General features: G+C 40.5%; 1 protein-coding gene across 1 annotated transcript in view; it reads right to left on the bottom strand.

The window, feature by feature from the left end:
* Prpf6 (pre-mRNA processing factor 6) overlaps positions 1-25,017 on the bottom strand; it is a 94,651-nt gene that overhangs the window by 55,826 nt on the left and 13,808 nt on the right. Inside the window, exons 3-8 of the mRNA XM_059262173.1 lie at positions 24,127-24,245; positions 13,433-13,511; positions 12,271-12,447; positions 11,907-12,062; positions 1,476-1,570; positions 903-1,059 (exon numbers count right to left, since the gene is read on the bottom strand). Of these exons, the coding sequence (XP_059118156.1) occupies positions 903-1,059; positions 1,476-1,570; positions 11,907-12,062; positions 12,271-12,447; positions 13,433-13,511; positions 24,127-24,245 (783 nt within the window). The remainder of the gene's footprint in view (positions 1-902; positions 1,060-1,475; positions 1,571-11,906; positions 12,063-12,270; positions 12,448-13,432; positions 13,512-24,126; positions 24,246-25,017) is intronic.

Here is a 25,017-nt window from a genome sequence, read left to right as displayed (position 1 = left end):
AAAAAAAAAAAAAAAAGGGGGGGGGGGGCGCAGTAAGAACAGCCTGGAAACCATAAGGGAGAAGTGGGTACCTCTGGGGCCTCCAGATTCTATAAGAATCAACTTGGCCATAAAATACATACATATGAGAGTTCACCTTGTAATGACAAAGCTCAGAAATGTGGCTACCATGTCGAAATGAAAGACACATACAATCCTTCACAAACAAAAAGAATACAATTTACTGTAGGCAAAGTCTATGGAAAAAACAAAGACCCTATGTCTGCCTGGGAAGTTCAGATTTATGCCTAAAGTTCAGAGAATTCCACAGAGGGTTTCTTTCACTATCAGAAATATCTAGTCCACACAGAGCATATGACTTTGAATTGGTTTCATAGTATTTTTTAAAATTGTCTAATCATCCCACCTCCCAAAACACAAATGCTGGAATATACTAAGAGCTAGCACTAACCTGTCTTTTTTTCCCCGATTTACTTATTTTTATTTTATGTATATGGGTGTTTTGCCTGGATATCTAGAAGAGAGCATCAGATCTCCTGGAACTGGAGTTATAGACAGTTGTGAACTGCCATGTGGCTTCTGGAAATCAAACTCAGGTCCTCTAGAAGAGCAGCCAATGCTTCGACTGCTAAGCAATCTCTCCTGCTTCAACCTCAAGGTTTTTTTATTCTGTGGCCTGACAAGCTGCCCAGTTCATCACTTTCAGTGAAGCTTACCCGCCGTTATAATGGTGGGTCAGTCTCTGCTTCATACAAAAGCAAGCAAGAAACTCCTTTCCCTCTACTTAAAACCTTGCTCTAGCTCCATTTCTCCAGTATAGGTACCATGCCTAGCAGACACAGAGGGTTTTCTGGGAGCCAGAAATCATGTAGGTGTCAAGAGAAATGTGCTAAAGGCTTCACCTTGGGACACATCTCTGTCCCTTTCATAATAAGGTTACGAGCCACTTGTAGCTTTCCAGTGACTTCTTCCAGGCGAGCTGATGCAATCCAAGCTGGTGGGTGATGAGGGTTTGTTTCTCGAACAGATTTGAGAAGTAGCCGTGCCTTCTTAATGTCACTGTAAGAATGAGAAGCCACAAAACATCAGGTCACACTACCAGAGATGTGACAAGAGCCAGGGAGAAGGCACCCCCTCAGACACAAGGCATAAATTGCTAAGGACAACATGCTGAAGACACAAAATCCAAAACAGCTCTGTGGGGACACGGAGCAAACAAACTACGACCTGAATTTCCAGACAGGAAACATGAGACAATTAGTACAGCTGCTTTCTGGCGTATCACAAGCATTACCTTAAGATATTATTTGTAAATATTTAACACACACAGTAAATGGATATAAATATATTTCTACATTTCTCAGAACATCCATGTCATATTTTGACTGTATATTAAAAAAAAAAACAAAAAACTTCACAACAGACTAGGCAATTAGAGTTCCCATTTCAACCCACCAATTCTGCAACATACTCACTTTATATCCCCTCCGTGGGTTGGGATCATAGAATTTAGATCTGTCAGATAGCCTTTGGGGTCCACAACAGTTTGCCCACTCACTGAGTCAGATACCTGTGAGATAGGTAAAGGTAAGAATCAACTAGACAGGACCAGTGATGTCTAAAACAAAGAATTCCTTACCAAGAACCCTGGAGACCCTCCCAACAAATCTATCCAAGAATAAGTAGTCAAGAGGAAAACCATCTTATTGTAACTCAGACAACAGTTGGTGATTAGGAAAGTACAATCTACAGGGAAAGTGTAGAAATCTTCCACAAGGATTAATATTTGGGGTGGGGGATAGGGTTGAAGGAGAATGGTTCCCACAGGCTCATGTGTGAATGAATACTTGGTCCCCAGTCAGTGAAACTATTTGGAAAGGATTAGGGGGTATGGTCTTGTTGGAAGGCCACTGGAGGTGGGTTTTGAGGTTTCAAAAGATTTGTGCCAGCCAGACGGTGGTGTACACCTTTAATCTCAGCACTTGGAAGGCAGAGGCAGGTAGATCTCTGTGAGTTCAAGGCCAGCCTGGTCTACAGAGTAAGTTCCAAGACAGCCAAAGCTACATAACAGAGAAACCCTGTCTCGAAAAACCAAACAACAACAAAAAAAGAACAAAAAAAAAAAAAAACCAAAAAACTTGCGCCAGTCTCAGTATGCCTCTCTCTGGCATGTGGTTGTGGATTAAGATCTGAGCTCTCAACTGTCCCTTCACTCCATCATCATGGACTCTTAACACTCTTGTTGTGGAATATTACTTTAAACTATGTAAAGATGTGTTACATTTGTTATGCTGTGGAATATTACTTTAACTAGGCAAAGATGTGTTACATTTGTTATGCTGTGGAATATTACTTTAACTAGGCAAAGATGTGTTACATTTGTTTATGCTGCATTTGATTATGTAAAGATGTGTTGCTATTTTACCTTGCCTGCCTAAGGCACCTGACTGGTCTAATAAAAAAGCTGAATGACCAATAACTAGGCAGAAGAAGGTCAGGCGGGACTGGCAGGCAGAAAGAATAAGTAGGAGGAGAAATCTGGGCTTGAGAGAGAAGGAGGAGAGAACGAGGGAGAAAGAGAGGGACAGGCCTGGGTCCAGAAGCCAGCAAGAGAGACATGGAGGAAACAGCAAAGTAAGATATACAGAATGAAAGATAAAAGGCCCTGAGGCAAATGTAGATAAACAGATAAAAACAAAGCTAAGATAAGGCCAAGCTTTCATAACTAATAATAAGTCTCCATATCATGATTTGGGAGCTGGTTGGTGGCCCAAAAGAATGTCTGTTACAAACTCTGAAACCACTAGTCAAATTAAATGCTTTCTTTTGTAGGTTGCCTTGGCCATGATGTTTTAGCACACCAATAGAAAAGTAACCAAGACACAAAGAGATCCCAAAATCCCAGGAAAAAAACTCAAGTAGACATAGAAAAAAAAAATGTCTTTCCAATGTTGTGGAATAATATTTTTATACACTGTAAAGCTGTGTTTTTACCAAAGCGCCTTGTGATTGGTTTAATAAAGAGCAGAATGGAACTGTTAGGCAGGAAAATAGGTTAGGCGGGACTTCTGGGGACAGAGAGGTCTCAGGAGAAGAAAGGCGGAATCACTAGCCAGATGCAGAGGAAGCAGGATAGGCAGTACAGAGTAAAGGTAATCGAGCCACATAAAAGAACATAGACTAAAAGATATGGGTTAATTTAAATTATAAGAACTATTTAGGAACAAGCATAAGCTAAGGCCAATAATTAATAATAAATCTTCGTGTAGTTTTTTTCTGAGCTGTTGGCCCAAAGAAAAATCCATCTACATTCCAAGACTGACTTAAACCAAGACACTCATAAAGTAAAAGATTGGTAATTTCAATTATTTTTTTTATTTCAATACAGCAGTTCATTCTACTATTATAATTGTGAGTGTTTAAACTGCCATGATAAGCCAGGTCTGATAGCACATGCCTATAATCCCAGCTACTACTTAGACAGCTGAGGCAGAAAGAACCAAAGTTCAAGGTCTACCTAGCTACATAGTGACTTCAAGGCCAGCCAACACAACTTACTGATATCAATTCCAAAATTAAAAACTAAAAATTAGCCAGGCATGGTGGCACATGCCTTTAATCCCAGTACTCTGGAGGCAGAGGCAGGTGGATCTCTAAGTTTGAGAGGTCAGCCTGGTCTACAAAGTGAGTTCCAGGACAGCCAGGGCAACCCTGTCTAAAAACAACAACAAAAACCACAACCTAGAAACAGCCAGCATGGGCATTTACCTGTAAAATCAGCACTCAGGAGGCTGTGGTATATTTTGATTGCATTCTGATGCTCCCGAGACTGCCATTAAAGTGTGCTTTGAATCAGAGGGCAGAGGTAGGTGACCAAAATTAGCCATAGAGATTTTGGAAGACCAAGGACACAGGAAGTAGTAGGATGGGGCTCAGAGACATTTCGGCCTTTTGGATCAAGGAACAAGGAGAGAGAGACAGAGAGAGAGAGAGAGAGAGAGAGAGAGAGAGAGGAGAGAGAGGGTCACTAGTTGCTTCTCTACTGCTTCTCTGGTCATTCAGGTTCTTACCCCAATATCTGACTCCCAAGTTTTTATTGAGCACTGGTCTACATATCCAGTAGATCAGTAAAGTAGTAAGACCCTGACTTTTTACAAAAAAAAAAAAAGTAAAAAAAGGCCTTTTGTGATTTTTTTTTTGGGGGGGGGGATTTTGTGAGATGGATCATAGTAAGCACGAGGGCCAAAATTAAAATCCCCAGCACTCAAGTTAAAAAAGAAAAAATACACACACACACACACACACACACACACACACACACACATGTGTACCTATTACCTATTACCCCATTACCATTATAGGTAATGTGTACCTATAACCCCAGCATTGGCAGGGATCTTGGGAGTTCACTGGCCAACCAGCCTATTGAAAACAGAGTTTCAGATTCAACTGAGAGATCTCTTCAGGTGTTAGGTGATAGAGCAGGACAACTAACATCTTCTTCTGGTTTCCTACTCTAGCTGTACCAGTATGTGGCACATGTAGACATACACACACAGACACACAAAGTTGGGTAGCTCAGGAGTAAAATATCTGCTCAACTAACATATATATGCATGGCCCTGGGTTTGATCTCTAGTACTGAAAGAAAAAACAAACAAAAAACCTATGACAAGCAACAATAAAAATATAAATAAGCCGGGCGGTGGTGGCGCACGCCTTTAATCCCAGCACTCGGGAGGCAGAGCCAGGTGGATCTCTGTGAGTTCAAGGCCAGCCTGGGCTACCAAGTGAGTTCCAGGAAAAGGCGCAAAGCTACACAGAGAAACCCTGTCTCGAAAAACCAAAAAAAAAAAAAAAAAAAAAAGGAGAAAAAAAATATATAAATAAATATAATTTTATTTTTTAAATGGGCAGGGTCAAGGATTAGTTTGGCAGGAAAATGTTTGCCTAGTATATAGAAAGCATGGGTTTAATCCTTAGCACCAGAAAAAAAGGGAAAGCAGGAAGGACACTGTGGCTCATGCCTCTAATAATCAACACTTACAAGGCTAATGCAAGATGACCATGAGTTCAAGACCACCTGTACTACATAGCCCAAAGCCAGTCTGGGCTAACAGCCAATGAGACCTATCTCCAAAAAAAAAAAAGAGGCAGGCGGTGGTGGCACATTCCTTTAATGCAAATCTCTGAGTTCAAGGCCAGGTGGGTCTACAAATGAGTTCCAGCACAGCCAGGGCTACACAGAGAAACCCTGTCTCAAAAAACAAAATCAAAAAATAAAGAGGGGTATGACAACAAATGTATCTCAAACAGTAGAGTACTTGCCTACCACAAACATAACTCTGGGTTTGATCCCTAGCATTATATAAACCAAGATATAATCTCAGTATTGAAGAGATGGAGACAGGAGGATCCAAAATTCAGGGTCATCCTGCACTACACAATGAGTTCTGAACTACCCTCAACTACATGAAACCCTGTTTCAAAAGAACAAAAAAAAGAGGGCTGGAGAGATATCTCAGTAGTTAGGAGCATTTGTTGCTCTCGCAGAGGACCAAGGTTTGGTTCCTAGCAACCACATGGTTATTCATAACCATCTCCAAACTCCAGTTCCAGGGGATCCAATGCCCTCTTCTAAATTTGAACAGTACAAGGCACACACATGTTGCACATACAAACATGCAAGCAAAAACACTCATAGACATAAAATAAAAAGGACAAAAACTAAGCAAACAAAAGAGCAAGCATCTTGAATCTATGTCTCTAAAAAGCAAATACATAAAAGGATGATTAACATTACTAATCATTAGGAATATACAAATAAAATTACAACTTCACACCCATTAGAATGGCTATTTTGGGAACCAGGGGAGATGGTTCAATTGGTAAAGTGTTTGCCATGAGAGCATGAAGACCTGAACACCCATATGAAAGTTGGGCACAGCAGTACCTGCTTTTAAATCCAGTGCTCACACATAAAATGGAAACAAATCTTAAAATTAAAAAAAAAAAGGTCGGGACAGGGCTGCCTTAGTTGTGGTAGGAAAGGCAAGTATATGTATTCTCTACAACGACCTGGGGCGGTTCACAAAACCAAAGAGAAAGGGACAAGGCTTGCTTTGGGCTAAGAGGTGCAGGACCTTTCCTCACCCAATGCAAGGTGGAAAAACAATGACTTTTTTTAGTTTTTTTTTTTTTTTGGTTTTTTTTGGTTTTTCGAGACAGGGTTTCTCTGTGTAGCTTTGCGCCTTTCCTGGGACTCACTTGGTAGCCCAGGCCGGCCTCGAACTCACAGAGATCCGCCTGCCTTTTTTTTAGTTTTTTAAAAGACAAGATCTCATACTATAACCCAAGTTGGACTCAAGACTCAAGGTGATGCTCCTGCCTCAGCTTCCTGAGTACTGAGATTTTATAGGTATATTTCCACACTGTACAACACTCTTAAGAAAAGACGGGCTGCCAGGCAGTGGTGGCACACGCCTTTATTCCCAGCATTCAGGAGGCAGAGCCAAGCAGATCTTTGTGAGTTCGAGGCCAGCTTGGTCTACAGAGTAAGATCCAGGACAGGCACCAAAACTACACAGAGGAACTTGTGTTTCTTTTTTCTAGTAACTGGGCATGGTGCTACACGCCTATAATCCCAGCACTTCAAAGATAGTGGTAGGAAGGATCAGAAATTCAAGGCCATCCTTGGCTACACAGCAAGTATGAAATCAGCTAGGTCACATGAGACTGTCTTCCTCTCCTCCAAAACCCCAGGCATGATAGCTTATATCTGTAATTCCAGCACATGGGAGGCAAAGGCAAGGAAATACTACAAGTTCAAGACTAGCCTGGTCTACATAGTTTCAGGCCAGCCAATTACATGTTGGATCCTGTCTCAAAATAAAACAACAATAATACCCTGAAGAATATATGCAGGACCATTCTATTTTGTACGGTCCTAGCTTCTGTATTACTTGCCAATTAGAAATACTAAATCCTACCTTTAAAAAAAGAACAAATAAAGTAAGAGACTAGAGGAAGGTACCCAGTGCTGACCTCTGGCCTCCATACATGAGTATATTAACATATGCACTATGCACAAACCCACATAAACATGTATATACATCACTCATTCATGTACACACACATTCACACATGCACATGCACACACACAAAGAGAATGGCTATTTTCAAAGGAAAACAAAATAAATGTTGAACTGGAAGAGACAGCTCAACAGTTAAAAGTACTTTCTTCTCTTCCAGAAGATCCAAGTTCAGTCCCCAGAACTGGATGGTAGCGATGGCTGCATAATAGCGGGAAAGTACTTAAATTGATAAACATGCACATAAAAATGGTTAAAATGTCCAGGATGATAATATTCTATCTGTAGTACTAACAGGCAGGAGAGGAGGATCACTTAGGCAGAAGTATGAGGCCAGCCTGGGCAATGTAGTCATAGTAAGACCTTGTCTCAGATATAAACACACACAAAAAGTTTAAAATGGTAAATTCTGGTGCTGGGGTATAGCTCAATAGTATACTACTTATCTAACATGCTTGACACTCTGGGTTCTACCCCTAACAATTATTTTTTAAAAAGATAGGGAGGTAAATAAAAAAGATAAAGCCCACATAGAGGCATGTGCCTTTAGTCTCAGTACTCCCGAGGCAGAAACAGGTGAATCTGTGAATTAGAGGCCAGCCTGGTCTACATAGTGAGACCCTGTCACAGAAAATAAATAAAATAAAAATTAAAAAAAGAAGAAAACGTAAAGCTTAACACACACACACACACACACACACACACACACACACACACTTTAACATGAAATATTACCATGGCACATTTTTTTTTTTAAAGATTATTTATTTATTTATTTATTTATTTATTTATTTATTTATTTATTTATTTATTACGTATACAGCATGTATGCCTGCAGGCCAGAGATTTATTTATTTATTTATTTATTTATTTATTTATTTATTTATTTATTTATTTATTTATTACGTATACAGCATGTATGCCTGCAGGCCAGAAGAGGGCACCAGATCTCGTTACAGATGGTTGTGAGCCACCATGTGGTTGCTGGGAATCGAACTCAGGACCTCTGGAAGAACAGTCAGTGCTCTTAACCTCTGAGCCATCTCTCCAGCCCCATGTTTTTCTTTTGTTTTTTGTTGTTTTTTTTTTTAAATACTCTTAGCTGGGGTTATAGCTCAGGAGTAGAACACCTGCCTAATACAATGAAGGCCCTGGGTTCTATCCCTGTCACCACAAAAAAAGGAAAAGAAATGAGAAACATTGCTTCTCGTGATCCTCCTGCCTCTGCCTCCTTCAGCAAATCTTACCGGCGTGCGCCACCACAACCGGCATTAATTGCTTCTCAATGCTCTTACAAGAAAATATTAATTCTACAACAGCTAAGAGAAAAAAGAATAAACCAAAGGTAACAAAGTGACACTGATATAAATACAAAACAGGGAAATAAACTGCCACAATAAAGGTGTTTCTCAGACCCTGAGAGATTCATGGTATTTAACTGTACCACAACTAAATCATTAACTGGGAGCTGAAGAGATGACTCAGCAGTTAAAGAACACTGGCTGCTGCTGTGGGATGTCTTTCTGTATGCTGTGAATATGTGTTGCTACCATTGACTAATAAATAAAGCTGCTTTGTCTTATGACAAGGCAGGATAAGAGCCAGACGGGAAATCTAAGCAGAGATACAGGTAGAAGAAGAAGTCAGATCAGATACCATCCAGCTGCCAGGGTAGCAAAATGTAATAGAACATAGGTAAAGACACAAGACACATGGCAATACATAGATTAATAGAAATAGGTTAATTTAAGATGTAATAGCTAGCTAGCAATAAGCCTGAGCCATAGACCAAACAGTTTGCAATTAATATTAAGCCTCTGAGGATTATTTTATAAGCAGCTGCAGGATTTCGGGACTGAGTGGGACAGAGAAAAGGCTCTGACTACAGGCTGCTCTTCCAGAGGACCCAGATTTTTTTTTTTTTTTTAAGATTTATTTTATTATGTATACAGCATATATGACTGCAGGCCAGAAGAGGACACCAGATCTCATTACAGATGGTTGTGAGCCACCATGTGGTTGCTGGGAATTGAACTCAAGACCTCTGGAAGAAGAGTCAGTGCTCTTAACCTCTGAGCCATCTCTCCAGCCCCCAGGACCCAGATTTTTGACTCACAGCATCCACATGATGGCTCATCTGTAACTCTGGTTCCAGGGAATCCAATGTGCTCTTCTGGCTTCTATAGACACTGCATATACACAGTATACAAGACATACAATGCAGGCAAAACACTCATACATTTAAAATAAAAATAAACAAATCTTTAGAAAAAAATTGACCAACTGGAAGCCCACTGGGTTCAGAAATGTACAGTATGCTTTAGACAGACAGAGTGACGAAGAGGATCCAGCAGTGCTAGGTGCCAGAGATGTCACGTCATCCAGTAGGTCCAGGATAGGAGTGTAAAATGAGAAAGGTAATATAATATGCGGGAAAAAAAAATCCACTTCAAAGGCTTTACAGAAATACTGACTTAAATGTACTACACAGAAGCCTATGAATTCAAAACATAGAGCTAAAAAAGAGAGAGAAAAAAAAAAAAGAAAGAAAGTAAAAACAACTCAGAAGTTCTCCAAAGATCAACTACTGAGACCAGGCATGGAATCATTCAACTGTGATCCCAGCATACAAGAGGCTGAACCAGGAGGATAGTAAGTTTGAGAACAAACTTGGGAAGAAAAGACAGGATCACTGTGAGTTCAACACCAGCCTAGTTACATAGAAAGTTCCAGACCAGCCGGGCGGTGGTGGCACACGCCTTTAATCGCAGCACTTGGGAGGCAGAGGCAGGTGGATCTTTGTGAGTTCGAGGCCAGCCTGGGCTACCAAGTGAGTTCCAGGAAAGGCACAAAGCTACACAGAGAAACCCTGTCTCGAAAAAACCAAAAAAAAAAAAACAAAAAAAGAAAGTTCCAGACCAGCCTAAGCTACACAGCAAAACACTGTCCCAAAAAAAAAAAAAAAAAAAAAAAAAAAAAAGAAAAGAAAAGAAAGAAAGAAAAAGAGAAAATGACAAAGAAATAAAGGGTGGGGGGACAGGAGATGCAGCTCAGTCATACAATGTTTACCTAGCATATAATAAGTCTCATCTCCAATACCACACACAAAAGAAGATTAAATCATGCTGCATATAAACTACTCTCCATTTTACAAGGTAAAGGAGACATACACATGTTAACAAAAAAAGTGAAATTTTTTAAAAATCAATAAGCTACTGGGATTTTTGTTTTTGTTTTGTTTTGTTTTGAGACAGGGTTTCTCTGTGTAACAGCCCTGGCTATCCTAGAACTTGCTTTGTAGACCAGGCTGGTATCAAACTCACAGAAATTCACCTGTATCTGCCTCCCAAGTGCTGAGATTAAAGGTGTACACCACCATGCCCTGTGGTGATATATTGTGTAATCTAATAAACTTGCCTGAGGATCAGAGGACAGAGCCAGCCATTAGATTAGACATAGAGGTCAGGTAGTGATGGCACACAGACCTTTAATCCCAGTGCTTGAGATCTCATGCCTTTGCTTGGGAAGCACACATGCTTTTAATCCCAGGAAGTAATATGACAGGGCAGAGAAAGGTATATAAGGCCTGAGGAAATAGGAACTCACTCTCTTTAGGCTGAAGATTTCATAGAGGTAAGAACTAGTGGCTGGCTGCTCTGCTTCTCTGATCTTTCAGCTTTCACCCTGATATCTGGCTGCGGTGGTATTGTGTTCCCCCAAAATATTGTGCACCCTAATAAAGTTATCTGCGGTCAGAGAAGAGAACAGCCACAATATTAAACATAGAGGACAGGCAGTGGTAGCACACGCCTTTAATCCTAGCATTCCAGAGGCAGAAATCCCTCTGGATCTCTGTGAGTTCAAGGCCACATTGGAAACAGCCAGGCACGGTGACTCACCCTTTAATCCCAGAAAGTGAGCCTTTAATCCCAAGGAGTGATAGCAGAAAACAGAAAGATATATAAGGTGTGAGGACCAGAAACTAGAAGCTTTTGGTTAGTTAAGCTTTCAGGCTTCTAGCAGCAGTTCAGCTGAGACCCATTTGGATGAGGACTCAGAGGCTTCCAGTCTGAGGAAACAGATCAGCTGAGGAACTGGCAAGGTGAGGTAGCTGTGGTTTGTTCTGCTTCTCTGATTTTCCAGCATTCACCCCAATACCTGGCTCCAGATTTGTTTTCATTAATAAGAACTTTTAAGATTCCTGCTACATCTGGCTCTGGGTTTTTTTTTATTAAAAGACCATCTAAGATTTGAACAACAATGCCCAGCTGCTATTAGTTTTTTATTGTAAAATATTTGCTATTATAAATTTTAAAAATGCAGTTACAAAGGGTTTAGCTCAGTGGTAGAGCACTTGCCTAGCAAGTGTAGGAGCCTGGATTCATTCCCAGTGCTTAAAAAAGGACATTAAACTTTACTAATAGAGCATATGAAATTTGTTGGGAGTGCACTCATCCCCTAGGATGGCCTCATACCTCAAAGGGACAAACTAGCATGTCACACAGGGCTGGCCCTTTATTTGTTGTGCTGAGTGTACATGCCCTGTAGAGAGACACAAATACTCACCTGTAGACAGAATCTTACCCACTTTATGACAAGGGCAGAGTATCATTTTATGACAAACATAAGAAATAAACTTTACACATTTCCCTTTTTAATTTGTTGAGTGTTTTGTTTTGTTTATGCTGGGGATCAAACTAAGGGCCTTGCATATGCTAGGCAAGTGATCTACCAACTGAGTTACATTCCCCAAATTTGTTGCTTTCTCCCCCTTTCAGTACCATCTATAAGAAAATATGCATGACAAATTCTCACCTGGCTAAGCCTCATGTCCATCAGGGTATTTCTTGCTTGGCCAATCTTCCTCATGTCCAGCTCCCCTGTACCAGGTGTCATCAGCCCTGGTGTCATTCCACCAGGGTACGGAGTGTTCAGGCCACCTGGATAGGGTGTGTTCAGACCTCCAAATTGCTAGGAGGAGGATAAAACACTGGTTTGCACTGTCATGCTAAAAATCCCCACCTCCTCTAAACACTGGCCTCTATTCCCCATACCCTAATAGGTACGGCTACTCAGACTCTTGCCACAGCACAGCTACAGAAGCACTCAATATTCACCCTTCTCACCACACCTTTATCCAGACTAAAGAAGCCTCATTAGCCTCTGTTCAGATACTCACAGTTTGTCGAGGATCCACAGAAGTGTGGTTCTCTCCAGTCTGTAAATGTTTGGCAAAGAAACTGTCAGGAACAGGGGTCAGCTTCTCATAGCGTGGATTCCGTTGACGTTTGTTTCTGGCATCGCCAACCTCTGGGATGCTCAGCCACTCTTCTTCTGTGACCTCTGCCAACTTCCTCTGGAAATATGCAGATCCCAAATGTTAGTCATCTACATTTGCCCTAATCAAGCCTCTGGCCTACTGTGCCTTAGAAAGGATTGATGCAGAAATGGTTTTCCATTTAAAAAAAAAACAGGAGGGGCTAGAAAGATGGCTCAGCAGTTAGGAGCACTGGCTGCTTTTCCAGAGGACCTGGATTCAATTCCCAGCACCCACAAAGCAGCTCACAACTATCTGTAACTCCAGTTCCAGGAGATCTAACACACTTACACAGACATACATGTAGGCAAAACACCAATGCACAAAGAAATTAAGAAGAATTTTTATGTATTTATTATTTATTATATGTGTGTACATGCATGTGAGCATGCACACATACAAGGATAAATGCCAAGATTTGGTTCTTGCTTTCCACCACCTGGGACTTGGAAATCAAATTCAGGCTGTTAGGCTTGATGGCAAGTGCCTTTACCTGCTGAGCCATCCTGATAATCCTGGTTTTCCATTTTATTTAGAGAAATCAATTCACTTGGGTTTGTACTATTTTACTAAAATGTAAATTATTAGGTCAGAGTTCAATAGGCAGCTTAGAAAGCATATGCCTAAACGGAGAGAAATTTCATAAAAAACTGTATTTCCAAAGAGCACTGGCTGCTCTTCCAGAGGTCCTGAGTTCAATTCCCAGCAACCATATGGTGGCTCACAATCATCTCTAGTGGGATCTGATGCCCTCCTCTAGCACAAAGGCATACATGAAGATAGAGCACTTATACATAAAATAAACAAATAAATCTTTTTAAAAAAAAGGTAGGAGAAAATATTTTTTTTTTGTTTTTTTAGAACATAGGACAGAAGATCAAATATACTGAAGCACAAACCTCCCCTAAGCAATTAATCTTCTAAACTAAGTAAACAGCAGTTAGTAAAGGTTCAAGTACTAAAGCAGAGTAGTCTACTGCTTAGATGAGGGCCTGAGAACCAGTATGCCAACCCATCTGCTCACCTTGAGATCTGAAAATTGCTGCTGGATTTTGGGACGCTCCATTCGGTATTTCTCAATCTCTTCTTTCTCCCTTTGCTCTCTAGGAAATAAAATATGTGCCTGCATTACAAGTATTAGATGTGGGGCTGGAGAGATGGCTCAGCAGTTAAGAGCACTGACTGTTCTTCCAGAGGACCCTGGTTCAATTCCCAGCACCCACATAGCAGCTTACAACTACCTGTAACTCCAGTTCCAGGGCACCCTGACACCCTCACACAGACATACATGCAGGCAAAAAACCAATGCACATAAAATAAATAGAAATTTCAAAAAAGAGATATTAGATGTAGGGCTTGGAGAAATAGTAGATATAAGCTTATAGCACTTCTTCTTAAAGAGAAGGCAGGTTTATTTCCCAGGCCCCACATGGTGGCTCACAGCTATCCACAACTCCAGCTCTAAGGGATCCAATGCCCTTTTCTGGCATCCATGGGCACTAGGCATGCACTTAGTATACATACAGACATGCAGGCAAAACAGTCATATATACAAAATTAATAAGTTCTAAAAAATAAAATTCATTAAAAAAAGAAAATTGGATGTCCATTGCAAAATGAAGTTAGTTTGTTGTCTATCTTAATTAAACAACCAAAAACAATTCCACACATTTAACAGTTAACTAGAATATATTTTAGGCAACTGTAGATATAATCACAAATCATTCAATTATTTATCAAATGAAAACAGTAAATCAGATATCTTACTTTCATAGATGTTCCTTAAGTGATATGTTTACATCAAAATAAATCCATTATAGTCAGGTATGAAGTCACACACCTTTAATCTCAACAATGGGAGGCAGCAATAGGCAAAGCTCTGAGTTCAAGGCCAGCCTGGTCTATGTATCTATGTGGTGAGTGAGTTCCAGGACAGCCAGGGCTATGTAGAGACCCTGTCTCCCCACCCCCACCCCCGACACCCCACTCCCCCATCCCCCATTACCTACCCCCCACCCCCCTGCAAAAAAAAAGAAAAGAAAGAAAGAAAATCCATTATAAGGAAAAACATATTTTACTCCCCTAAACTGCACATCTATCAACACTTCAACACTGTACCCTGTGGTGTCAGTTGTGATGGTTCAGCCTAACTCCACCTTAAGGATTAAAGCCACTTTGTTATAAGATCACAAGTTCATTTGTTTGCTGCAAAATTCAAGCTGACCATGTTTTAACCTGTTTCTGGAATTTGACATGCTGTTCTCCACCCTGTGGAGTTTGACTCACACCTTGAAGATACCCTGATAAGATAAGATGTTCTGCCAAATAAGTATAAAATGTTCAGCCAAGTTCCTATGTAACCAAAATTCCTCTGGAAATCCCCCAACCCGTGAAAACCACTTACTCTTGCAGTTTTTGGACTATAAAAACACTATCCTTTCCTGTGTTCTATGCTGTAATTTCAAACCCTACTTTAGGGAGATAGGCTTGTCAGAAAATAAAGCTTCTCTTTTAATTTAACCAAAGAATAGGGGTAATTGGTCTTTACTCTCATGTGGTGGGATTAACAGTTGTTTCCTCCCATTGATTACATGGCTGACAAGAAGCTATAGCAACACTATCAATGTCCAACAACTCAAGAGACTATTGTTCAGCTGGAACCACCAGCTCACTCTTGCTTGATCCAGAAAGTCTCATTCCTGTCTCTCTCTCCAAACCACATCCTCTCAGCAAATCCCTGAACAAAGGGAAGGCACCAAAAAAGCCCAGTTCTGAATTCTTGGAGGCTACGATACCTCCTCCCCTGAAGTTGCCAGCAGCCCAAGTTCCCACCTAAGCATTCCAGCTTTTGACCATACATAGACACAAACCCAGCTTGTGGCGTCACCCCTCACCTACAGGCTATATAAGCTCCCTGCTTTAGTTCAGGTATGTGACTCTCCAGCCCCATCTCTGGGGCTGGAGGACTCACCCGGGAGTTGCTTTGCTCAAATAAACCTGTTCCTTTTCTTTTTCAATTCAGCTTGATCTGGCTGTGTCAGCAGAGAAACCTATTATCAGGTACAGAAATTAACTATTTTATCAGTATCACTAAGCTCTGGAAAAAGTCAAAATCCAAAGTACATTTTTTTTTTCCTTTTTGTTATTGTTGTTCGTTTTTGTTTTTCAAGACATGATTTCTCTGTGTAGTTCTGGCTGTCCTAGAACTCCCTCTGTGGACAAAGTTGGCCAAGAGTCCACCTGCCTCTGCCTCCCAAGCACTGGGATTAAAAATGTGTATCATTATGCTGGGCTCAAAGTATGGTTTCTACTAGGTACATGGAACATGTTTTTAATCCCAGCACATGGGATGCAGAAGCAGGAAAATCTCTGAGTTCAAGGCCAGCCTAGGCTACACAGCAAGTTCCAGGAAGCTTGCACTAGAGTGAGACCTTGTCTTAAAAATAAAACCAAACAAACAAAACATACAAAGCAACGTAAGTATGCTTTGCAGTATCCTGTGTTCACTTCCCATAAACTTTCCCAAAATTAGAACACAGAATTCAGAAAGTTGGCATATTAAAGTGATATACTAAGAGAACATAAACACAAGATTTGCCACATTAGAGTTCAAAGCAAGATGTCACCTTGAAGCCCTACAAAACAAATACAAGAGCCTTGCATCTCAAATAGGACACCTAAGTTCCAAGCTCGACCAACATGGCACCAAGTGCCCACCACAGTGACCAACTCAACTTGTTCCCTACAGGCCCTTAGTTTGCTTCACCCACCAGTCTAGTGTGACCTACCCCATTTCACAATAGAGACATGGGGCATGAACTTCCAAACCACTATCTCTAACCCACAAGATCTAGATTTTTCACTTGCCACCTGACTCTATTTCCAAATTATTTAACAGAGAGAGATTAAGAATTACTCTTACTGCCCATTTCAAGACTGGATAACCCTAGGGCTAAAGAGATGTCTCAGAGGCTAAGTTCACTAGCTGGTCTTGCAAAGGACTTGGGTTCAGTTCCCAGTAATGAGGTGGTATTGTGTTCCCCAAAATATTGTGCACCCTAATAAACTTATCTGGGGTCAGAGACAGAGCAGCCACAATATTAAACATAGAAGTTAGGCAGTGGTAGCACACGCCTTTAATCCTAGCATTCCAGAGGCAGAAATCCATGTGTATCCATGTGTTCAAGGATACAGCCAAGCATGGTGACTCACGCCTTTAATCCCAAAAAGCGAGCCTTTAATTCCAGGGAGTGATGGTAGAAAGCAGAGAGGTATATAAGGCGTGAGGACCAGGAACTAGAAGCATTTGGCCTGGTTAAGCATTTGGCTGGATAAGCTTTCAGGTTTCTAGCAGCAATTCAGCTGAGAGCCATTTGGATATGAGGACAGAGAGACTTCCAGTCTGAGGAAACAAGAGCAGCTGAGAAGTTGGCCAGGTGAGGTTAGCTGTGGCTTGTTCTGGTTCTCTGATCTTCCAGTTCACCCCAATACCTGGCTCAGGTTTGATTTTATTAATAAGACTCTTTAAGATTCATGCAACACGGTATCCATATGGCCATTCACAACCATTTATAACTCCAGTTTCAGAGGATCCAACATGCTCTTCTGGCCTCTGTGGTGCACATATGCTGTGGAATAATCTTTATGTACACCATGAAGATGTGTCACTCTAATTGGTTTAATAAAAAGCTGAACAGCCAATAGCTAGGCAGGATTTCTGGGCAGGGAGGACACTTGGGAAGAAGGCAGAAATGCCAGGAGATACAGAGCAAACATGATGGGCAGTACAGAGATGAGGTAATAAAGCCATGAGGCAGAAAGTAAATTAATAGAAATGAGTTATTTAAGTTATTTAAGGCAGTTAGAAACAAGCCTAAGCTATCAGCCCAGCTTTCATAATTAATAATAAATCTCCATGTCATTATTGGGGAGTCAAAGGTCCCAACAAAAGGTCTGACTACAAATGGCATCCAACAGGCACATATTTCCACTTAAGACCTGAAAAAGCTTTAGAAAAGGTTCCAAACACACAAAAATGGAGGAAAACAAGGCTTCCTCATCCCACAGTCTCTCACACAGGCCGAGGCCAACTGCCTGTAGCTTGAGCCACCAGTGCACCATGAGCTAAGTAAGCTGCACGGCAGCTTAAGGTTTTGCTCATGCAGACAGAAAAGGTTACAGATACGCAATAAAGCAGGTTAGATGGAAAAAACCTCTAACAGGTTACAATGTATTTAACAATGGCATAGACTTAAGGGGGAAAAAAAGGACATATACAGTCATTAAAAAATTTTAAAAAATAAAGTCTTTAAAGAAAGAAAGAAAGTAATAAAAAAAAAGAGTAAGTCACATAAAGATGGGAAATATAACACGAGGAGTTTGGACCTTATTTGGTGCTTTGTTAATTTTGAATTTTTTGAATGCTAATGAACAGATGACAGCTGCTAGAGACATTGGATTGTGGAAGGGACTGCTGAATTAAACCAACCTACATACTTTAGGAATACCTTCACTTTAAAATGGAAGTCAAAAAATGCATTACATTGGAGAAGAGGTTATGCTTTTGTTTCCATGGGAAACGAAAGGCTGTGAATTCCCTCCAGGTTAATAGAGATCAGATTTTACCAGGGGAGACTTCCTAAGTATCCTGGCTACTGACATGGAGGAAGAAGCCAAGAAAGACTACAGGATAGGTGATGTGTAAGCTGATCTCTCAGCATGGGAACAGCTCGAAGATGAAATGAGACATGATAAACCTTGTTGGCTCCAGAGTCCTCATGACTTATTATTATATGCCATCCTTTCACATGTCATATATAAAGATTTATATTACAGTTTGGTCATGTAATCCAAACGGACTTACAAAGTTGACAGATGCCTTTTACCTGCTCAAACATAGGACAAAAAACTCATCTTTAACTGTGTACGCCACACATTCCATGTGTGTTAATGCAGATATGTATGTTATCTTTAAAAATTTGTGTGTTTTCAGAGCAAGGGGAAGAGACACCAATGAAAACAGGTGGTCCAGGTGATCCAGCCTCACAGAGTGCCTCTCCTGCAGTTTCCTTGTTGTTCTACATCCAGAACAGCTTTAAGGCTGTTGGAGAGATGGTCCCGCCTCATAGACTAATCTAGTCAGACTTCAGATAAGACCTACATTTTCCCATCACACCAAGACTAGGTAACAGCTAGCTCTCCCAGGATTTGACCATTATCTTAGCAGGAAGCAGTCTAAAAAACATGACATTCACATTCCCAAGAGGTGGGGTGGGTGGTTTTTGGTCATTCTGTGGGTTATGGATGTTTGTCATCATTTAGGGGGTTGGTTATAAGTTGTTAGTGGTCATGGTCAGAAAAAAAGCTGAACAAAGGAGATTAGACTCAGGGATCTCTTTCTGAAGGGGAAAAGGGGAGATATAGTATAGAAATGATGGGATAGGGGTTTGGGATTTAGCTCAGTGATAGAGCACTTGCCTAGCAAGCGCAAGGCCCTGGGTTCGGTCCTCAGCTCCAGGGAGGGTGGGGGGAGGAATGATGGGATAAAAGGGTGGGTTGTTGAGTCTACTTTTGAACAACCACCAGTCTCAAATATTTTACACTGATATGGATTTTTGTATATTGATACAAATTCAAGGTTATTTTTGTTATACTGTATTTTATGTTTATATTTCTTGTTTAAAGTATTGTACCTATGCAGTTCAAATGTAATATAAATGTAATATAAAGTTTTAGTCCTTGAAAGGTATTTAGGATAATAAACAAATACTGGTTAATAGTCATCTATAACAATCAAACTTATAGTTATGTTAGGTATGTTTTCAGGGTCATACAGAGAATATTTTAGATAGATAGGTGATCTTCAAACACTTCAAAGACCTACAGACTATGGCATTTAAAATGTTATAACTTAATGCTTTTCATGACAGTGAGACATGACAGTACCAATCTACCTAAAAAAAAAAGTTGATGGACATCATCAAAGAACCTCCATATGGAGTTTGCTCCCTCCCTCCCCCAGACAGGGTTTCTCTGTGTCCTTTTGGTGCCTATCCTGGATCTCACTCTGTAGGCCAGTCTGCCCTCAAACTCACAGAGGCCTGCCTCTGCCTCCCAAGTGCTGGGATTAAAGGCATGCGCCACCGCCACCCAGCCACCCAACCGGAGTTTGCTTTCTTTATGGCAAAAGCTAGTCACTGGGCAAATAAACTGTCCTTGCCTCAATTGCTGATAGTATACTGTCAAAATTGGACAAGCAAGACACAAAAGAAAGCGTCTGCCAAACTTTGACAAGACAAAATATGACAGTCCTTCAAAATTTCTGCTTCACAGAAAAGTATATCAGATATTCTGGGCCTGTAGCCTGAAGACAGATGCCCCAACGTTGCAGAGGAAACTAGGGTGACTGTCCAGGAAGCCAGCTGTTTCTGTCATTTCTATAGTTTTGGAAGTTGTTTGCTTTGCACTTCCTGTTTACTCAAGTAATATTTTATCCTTTTTGGGTCTCTGATGGAGACTGAAGACCAAATAGTTATAGTTTTACAGTTTTCTTTGTTACCAAATTGAGAAAAAAACGTAGATAACAGATGTAAACTTTATAAAGTTGAGAGACATGAAAGCTTAAATTGTTTATCTAAAAAAATGTTTTGAGGTCTAAAGAAATAGTTTTAAGATGGTAATACAAGTTATAATAGAAAATGGTTTAAGTATCAAACTTTAAATTCATCAAGATAAAATAGATAATAGAGTATTTTTTCTGAATATGCCAAATACAAATGGACTGGACATTATGAATGTAACCCTTACTTGATAATTGTTCTTATTGTGTATAGTTTTACTATGTTAGAGTTAAAACCTTTCCTTTTTATTTAGACAAAAAGGGGGAAATGTTGTGGAATAATCTTTTTGTACACTGTGAAGACATGTCACTCATTGGTTTTAAAAAAAGCTGAACAGCCAATAGCTAGGCAGGATTTCTGGGCAGGGAGGATGCTGGGAAGCAGGCAGAGAAGCCAGGAGATACAGAGCAAGCAGAAAGAAGATAAGGTAATAAAGCCACAAGGCAGAATAAAAATTAATAGAAATGGGTTAAGTTATAAGAGCTAGTTACAAACAAGCCTAAGCAAGCAGAGGTGGCGTATGCCTTTAATCCCAGCACTCAGGAGGCAGAGCCAGAGCCTGGTGGATCTCTGTGAATTTGAGGCCAACCTGGCCTACAGAGTGAGATCCAGGACAGGCACCAAAACAACAGAGAAAAACCCTATCCCCCCCCCCAAAAAAAAAGAAACAAGCCTAAGCTATCTGCCTAGCTTTGATAATTAATAATAAGTCTCTGTGTCGGCTACTAGGGAGTCGATAGTTGTAGGCAGAGTTTTCTTGTCACACAGCCGTTCTCAAATAAACACACTGAGGCTTATATTAATTATAAATGCTCGGCCAACAGCTCAGGCTTATTACTAACTAGCTCTCACATTTTAAGTTAACCCATATTCCTTATTTACACTCTGCCACATGGCAGTACCTTTATTAACATGGCATGTTCATTTCCTGCTCCCTCTGGCTAGCAACTCTTCTGACTCCACCCTTCTTCATCCCAGAATCCTTAGTTTGGTTGCCCCACCTATACTTCCGGCCTGGCTATCAACCAATTAGTATTTTATTAAACTAATCCGATTGACAAATCTTCACAGTATACAAAAGAATTATTCCACAGCAGACGGTCCCTACAAAAAAATCCAACTACACACATACATCCATGCAGGTGAAACATTCATATAAATAAAAATAAATAAATAAATAAATAAATAAATAAATAAATAAATAAATAAATAAATAAATAAATATTGAAGATAGCAACCCTAAGATGAGCATGACAGTACAGGCCTGCTGTGGGATATACTGTATGTCAAATCTGTTGCTCTGATTGGTCAATAAATAAAACACTGATTGGCCAGTGGCCAGGCAGGAAGTATAGGCAGGACTAACAGAGAGGAGAACTGAGAGAACAGGAAGGCGGAGGGAGACACTGCCAGCCTCCGCCATGACAAGCAGCATGTGAAGACGCCGGTAAGCCACGAGCCATGTGGCAAGGTATAGATTTATAGAAATGGATTAATTTAAGATATAAGAACAGTTAGCAAGAAGCCTGAGCCATTAGACCAAACAGTTTAAATAATATAAGCGTCTGTGTGTTTATTTTATAAGTGGGCTTTGGGACTGGCAGGGCTTGGCGGGAGCTGAAGAGAAATTCTCCAGCTACACAGGCCTACAAATCTGATAATGCAGAAACGTAAGGAAAGAGATTTCCATGAATTCAAGGTCAACCTGAGCTACATAATGAAACATCACCTCAAAAACCAAAAAGGAAAAAGAGAGGACTGAGAAATTAATCAGTGGTTAAGAGGTAATACTGCTCTGAAGAGGACCTGAGTTCAGTTCCCAACACCAATATTGAATAGCTCATAACTTCCTGTAACTTGTGTCTCTGGCCTCCAAGGGTGTATACACACACACACAATTTAAAATCTTTAATCCCAGGACTCAGGAAGAAGAGGTAAGAAGATATCTGTGGTCTGAAGGCAGAGTCTGGTCTACATACTAAGTTCCAAGACAGTGATGGCTATGTATACAGAGTCAGTCTCAAAGAAACAAAATAACAGCTGGAGAGATGGCTCAGTGGTTAAGAGTACTGGCTGCTCTTCCAGAGGTCCTGAGTTCAATTCCCAGCAACCATATGGTGGCTCACAACCACCTGTAATGAGATCTGGTGCCCTCTTCTGGCCTGCAAGGACACATGCAGGCAGAACACTATATACATAATAAATAAATAAATCTGATAGATAGATAGATAGATAGATAGATAGATAGATAGATTAAAATAAGAGATGGCTAGAGAAATGGCTCAGTGTTTAAGAGCACTGGATGCTCTTCAATGGATTCTATTCCCAGCACCCACATGGCAATTCACAACCATCTGCAACTCAAATTCCAGGGGCATCTAATGCCTTCTTTTGGCCTTCAAGGGTACCACCCACACATATATTGCATAGATATACACAGGCAAAACACTCATATAGGTAAAAAAAATGCAAGTACCAAAAAAAAAAAAAAAAAAAAAAAAAAATGGCTGGGGAGTGATGGCCCATGCCTTTAATCCTAGCACTTGGGAGGCAGAGCAGGTGGATCTCTGTGAGTTGAGGCCACCCTGGTCTACACAGTGAGTTCCAAGACAGGCTCCAAAGCTACACAGAGAAGCTCTGTCTTGGGCGAAAAAAAATGCAAGTTTTAGAAAGATTTTCAAAAGTTTAATTTAATAATAATTAAAAAAAAAAAAAAAAGAGCAGGGCAATGATGGCATATACCCTTAATCCCAGCACTTAGGAGGCAGAAGCAGGCAGATCTGTGTTCTACAGAGAAACCTTGTCTAGAAAAATTTAAAAAAAAAAGAGATAGAGAGAGAGACTGAGAGAGAGGGAAGGAGGGACAGAGGGAAAGAAGGAAGGAAGGAACAAAGGAAAGAAGGAAAAAGAAAAAAAGGCTAGGCGGGTGGTGGTAGCACACGCCTTTAATCCCAGCACTCAGGAGGCAGAGCCAGGCAGATCTCTGTGAGTTTGAGGCCAGCCTGATCTACAGAGCGAGATCCAGGACAGGCACCAAAACACCTGTCTTGAAAAAAAAAAAAAAAAAGATCCTAGGTTTCCAAAGAACAAAATAAAACAAAACAAAAAACCTGTACTATAGTGATATTTTATTTGTACTGAAATGTGGTTTTATTTGTATGTTAATAAATAAAGTTGCCTGGGGGTCAGAGCTAATAGCAAGCCATAGCAGAGCTGGGCGTTGGTGGCGCACGCCTTTAATCCCAGCTCTTGGGAGGCAGAGCTAGGCGGATCTCTGGTGTTCAAGGATACAGCCAGCATGGAGACACACGCCTTTAATCTCAATACCAACCACAGAAGACCTGGAGGTCTGTACAGACGGGCAGTGACAAGGAGGTCATGTGGTTGGGTTTACAACCAATGAGAAGGCAGAACAGAAAGTCAATAAAAAGCACAAACACACAGGAAGTAGGTCTCTTTCGGAGAGGTAGGACAACAGTGACAGTGAAGGGTAAGGTTTTTAGCTCTTAGCTATTGCTCTGACCTCTTGGCTTTCATCTCTGTATTGGCTCTGTGCTTCTTATTTAATAAGACAGTTATATCTACACTGTACCTTTAGTACCAGCATTTGGGAGACCAAGGCAGGTGGATCTCTATGAGTTCAAGATCAGCCTGATCTACATAGAGTTCCAGTACATCCAGAGCTACACAGCAAGACCTTGTCCCAGAAAAAAAAAAAAAAAAAAAAAACTCAGGTTTAATCCTCTGCATCCTCCCCAAAAAAAGGCAACCCTACTGGACATGGTGGTACAATACTAAGGAGGCAGAAGCAGAAGCAGACAGATCTCTGTGAGTTCTAGGCCAGCCAAGCTTAAGTAACCCTAATCATAGTCAAAGTATTACCCCAAATTCTGCTGCTTTTGTGGCAGCTTCTAGGCCTTAAGGCTATTCTGTATATACCCAACCTTTACGCAGGTACAGCTGTTACAGACCAAGGTCCAAGTAGCCTCTGAAGTCAAGTAGACATACAGACTATTTTTGCAACTTTCCTCCTAGCCCAAAATAAAACACAACAAAAAGAAATTTATTTTGTCTGAAAGCACAGTATGAAATAACATACCTTCTTTCTTTTCTTCTTTCATCCATCCTTTTATCCAGAGCTGCATAAATAGCATCTGCTTCCTCATCATCTTTCTCATAGGGCCCACTCGAGAAGAGGCTCCCCGCATAGCCATTAAACTAAGAACCAAACAATACATATAAAGGGTCAGCTTTCCCACCAACACAGAAAGCAGAACACTCATATCCATAAAATAAAAATTACTAAATCTTAAAAAAAAAAAAACAAACAGCATGGTCTATAGAGTGAGTTCCAGAACAGTCAAGGCTACACAACGCTGTGGCGAAAACCAAAACAACAACAACAACAAAGTCAACTTGGGGAAGAAAGGGTTTATTTGACATACAATCCAGGTTATAGACCATCACTGCAGGAAAATCATGGAGGGAGAGGCTTTGAGGGAGTTGATCACACACATCCAGTCAAGAGCAAAAAACAAACACACCCTCACTTGCTTCTACTAAGCTAGTTTTCTTCACCCTTACACAATTCAGGGCTCAGCCCATGGAATGGTGCTACCTACATTCAGGGTGTGTTTTCCACCTTGATCAATAATCAAGACAAACCCCAACAGACATTCCCACAGGTCAGCCTGATTCTGATAATTTCTTTATTGAGACTCTCTTCCCAGGTAATTCTAGATTATGTCAACTGACAGTTAAAATTAACCAGCACACTAAGAAGACAAAATACATCAGGAAATCCTGGACCAGGTTCATGACAGAGACATTTATAGAAACACTGTAAAACTGAAATAAAATCTGTAGCTTAGTTAATAATATAGTGTCAATAGATTAAAAGGTTTCTATAATTTACTAAAATTGTATAAGATGAGACAAAATGGAGAGAGTATATAAGAACTTTTTTTTTCCTGAAACAGGGTCTCACTAC

The sequence above is a fragment of the Peromyscus eremicus genome, chromosome 4 (assembly GCF_949786415.1).
Source record: "Peromyscus eremicus chromosome 4, PerEre_H2_v1, whole genome shotgun sequence".
Classification (NCBI taxonomy): Eukaryota; Metazoa; Chordata; class Mammalia; order Rodentia; family Cricetidae; genus Peromyscus; species Peromyscus eremicus.
The sequence above is the reverse complement of the archived record's forward strand: the minus strand, read 5'-3'. Positions and strand labels throughout refer to the sequence as shown.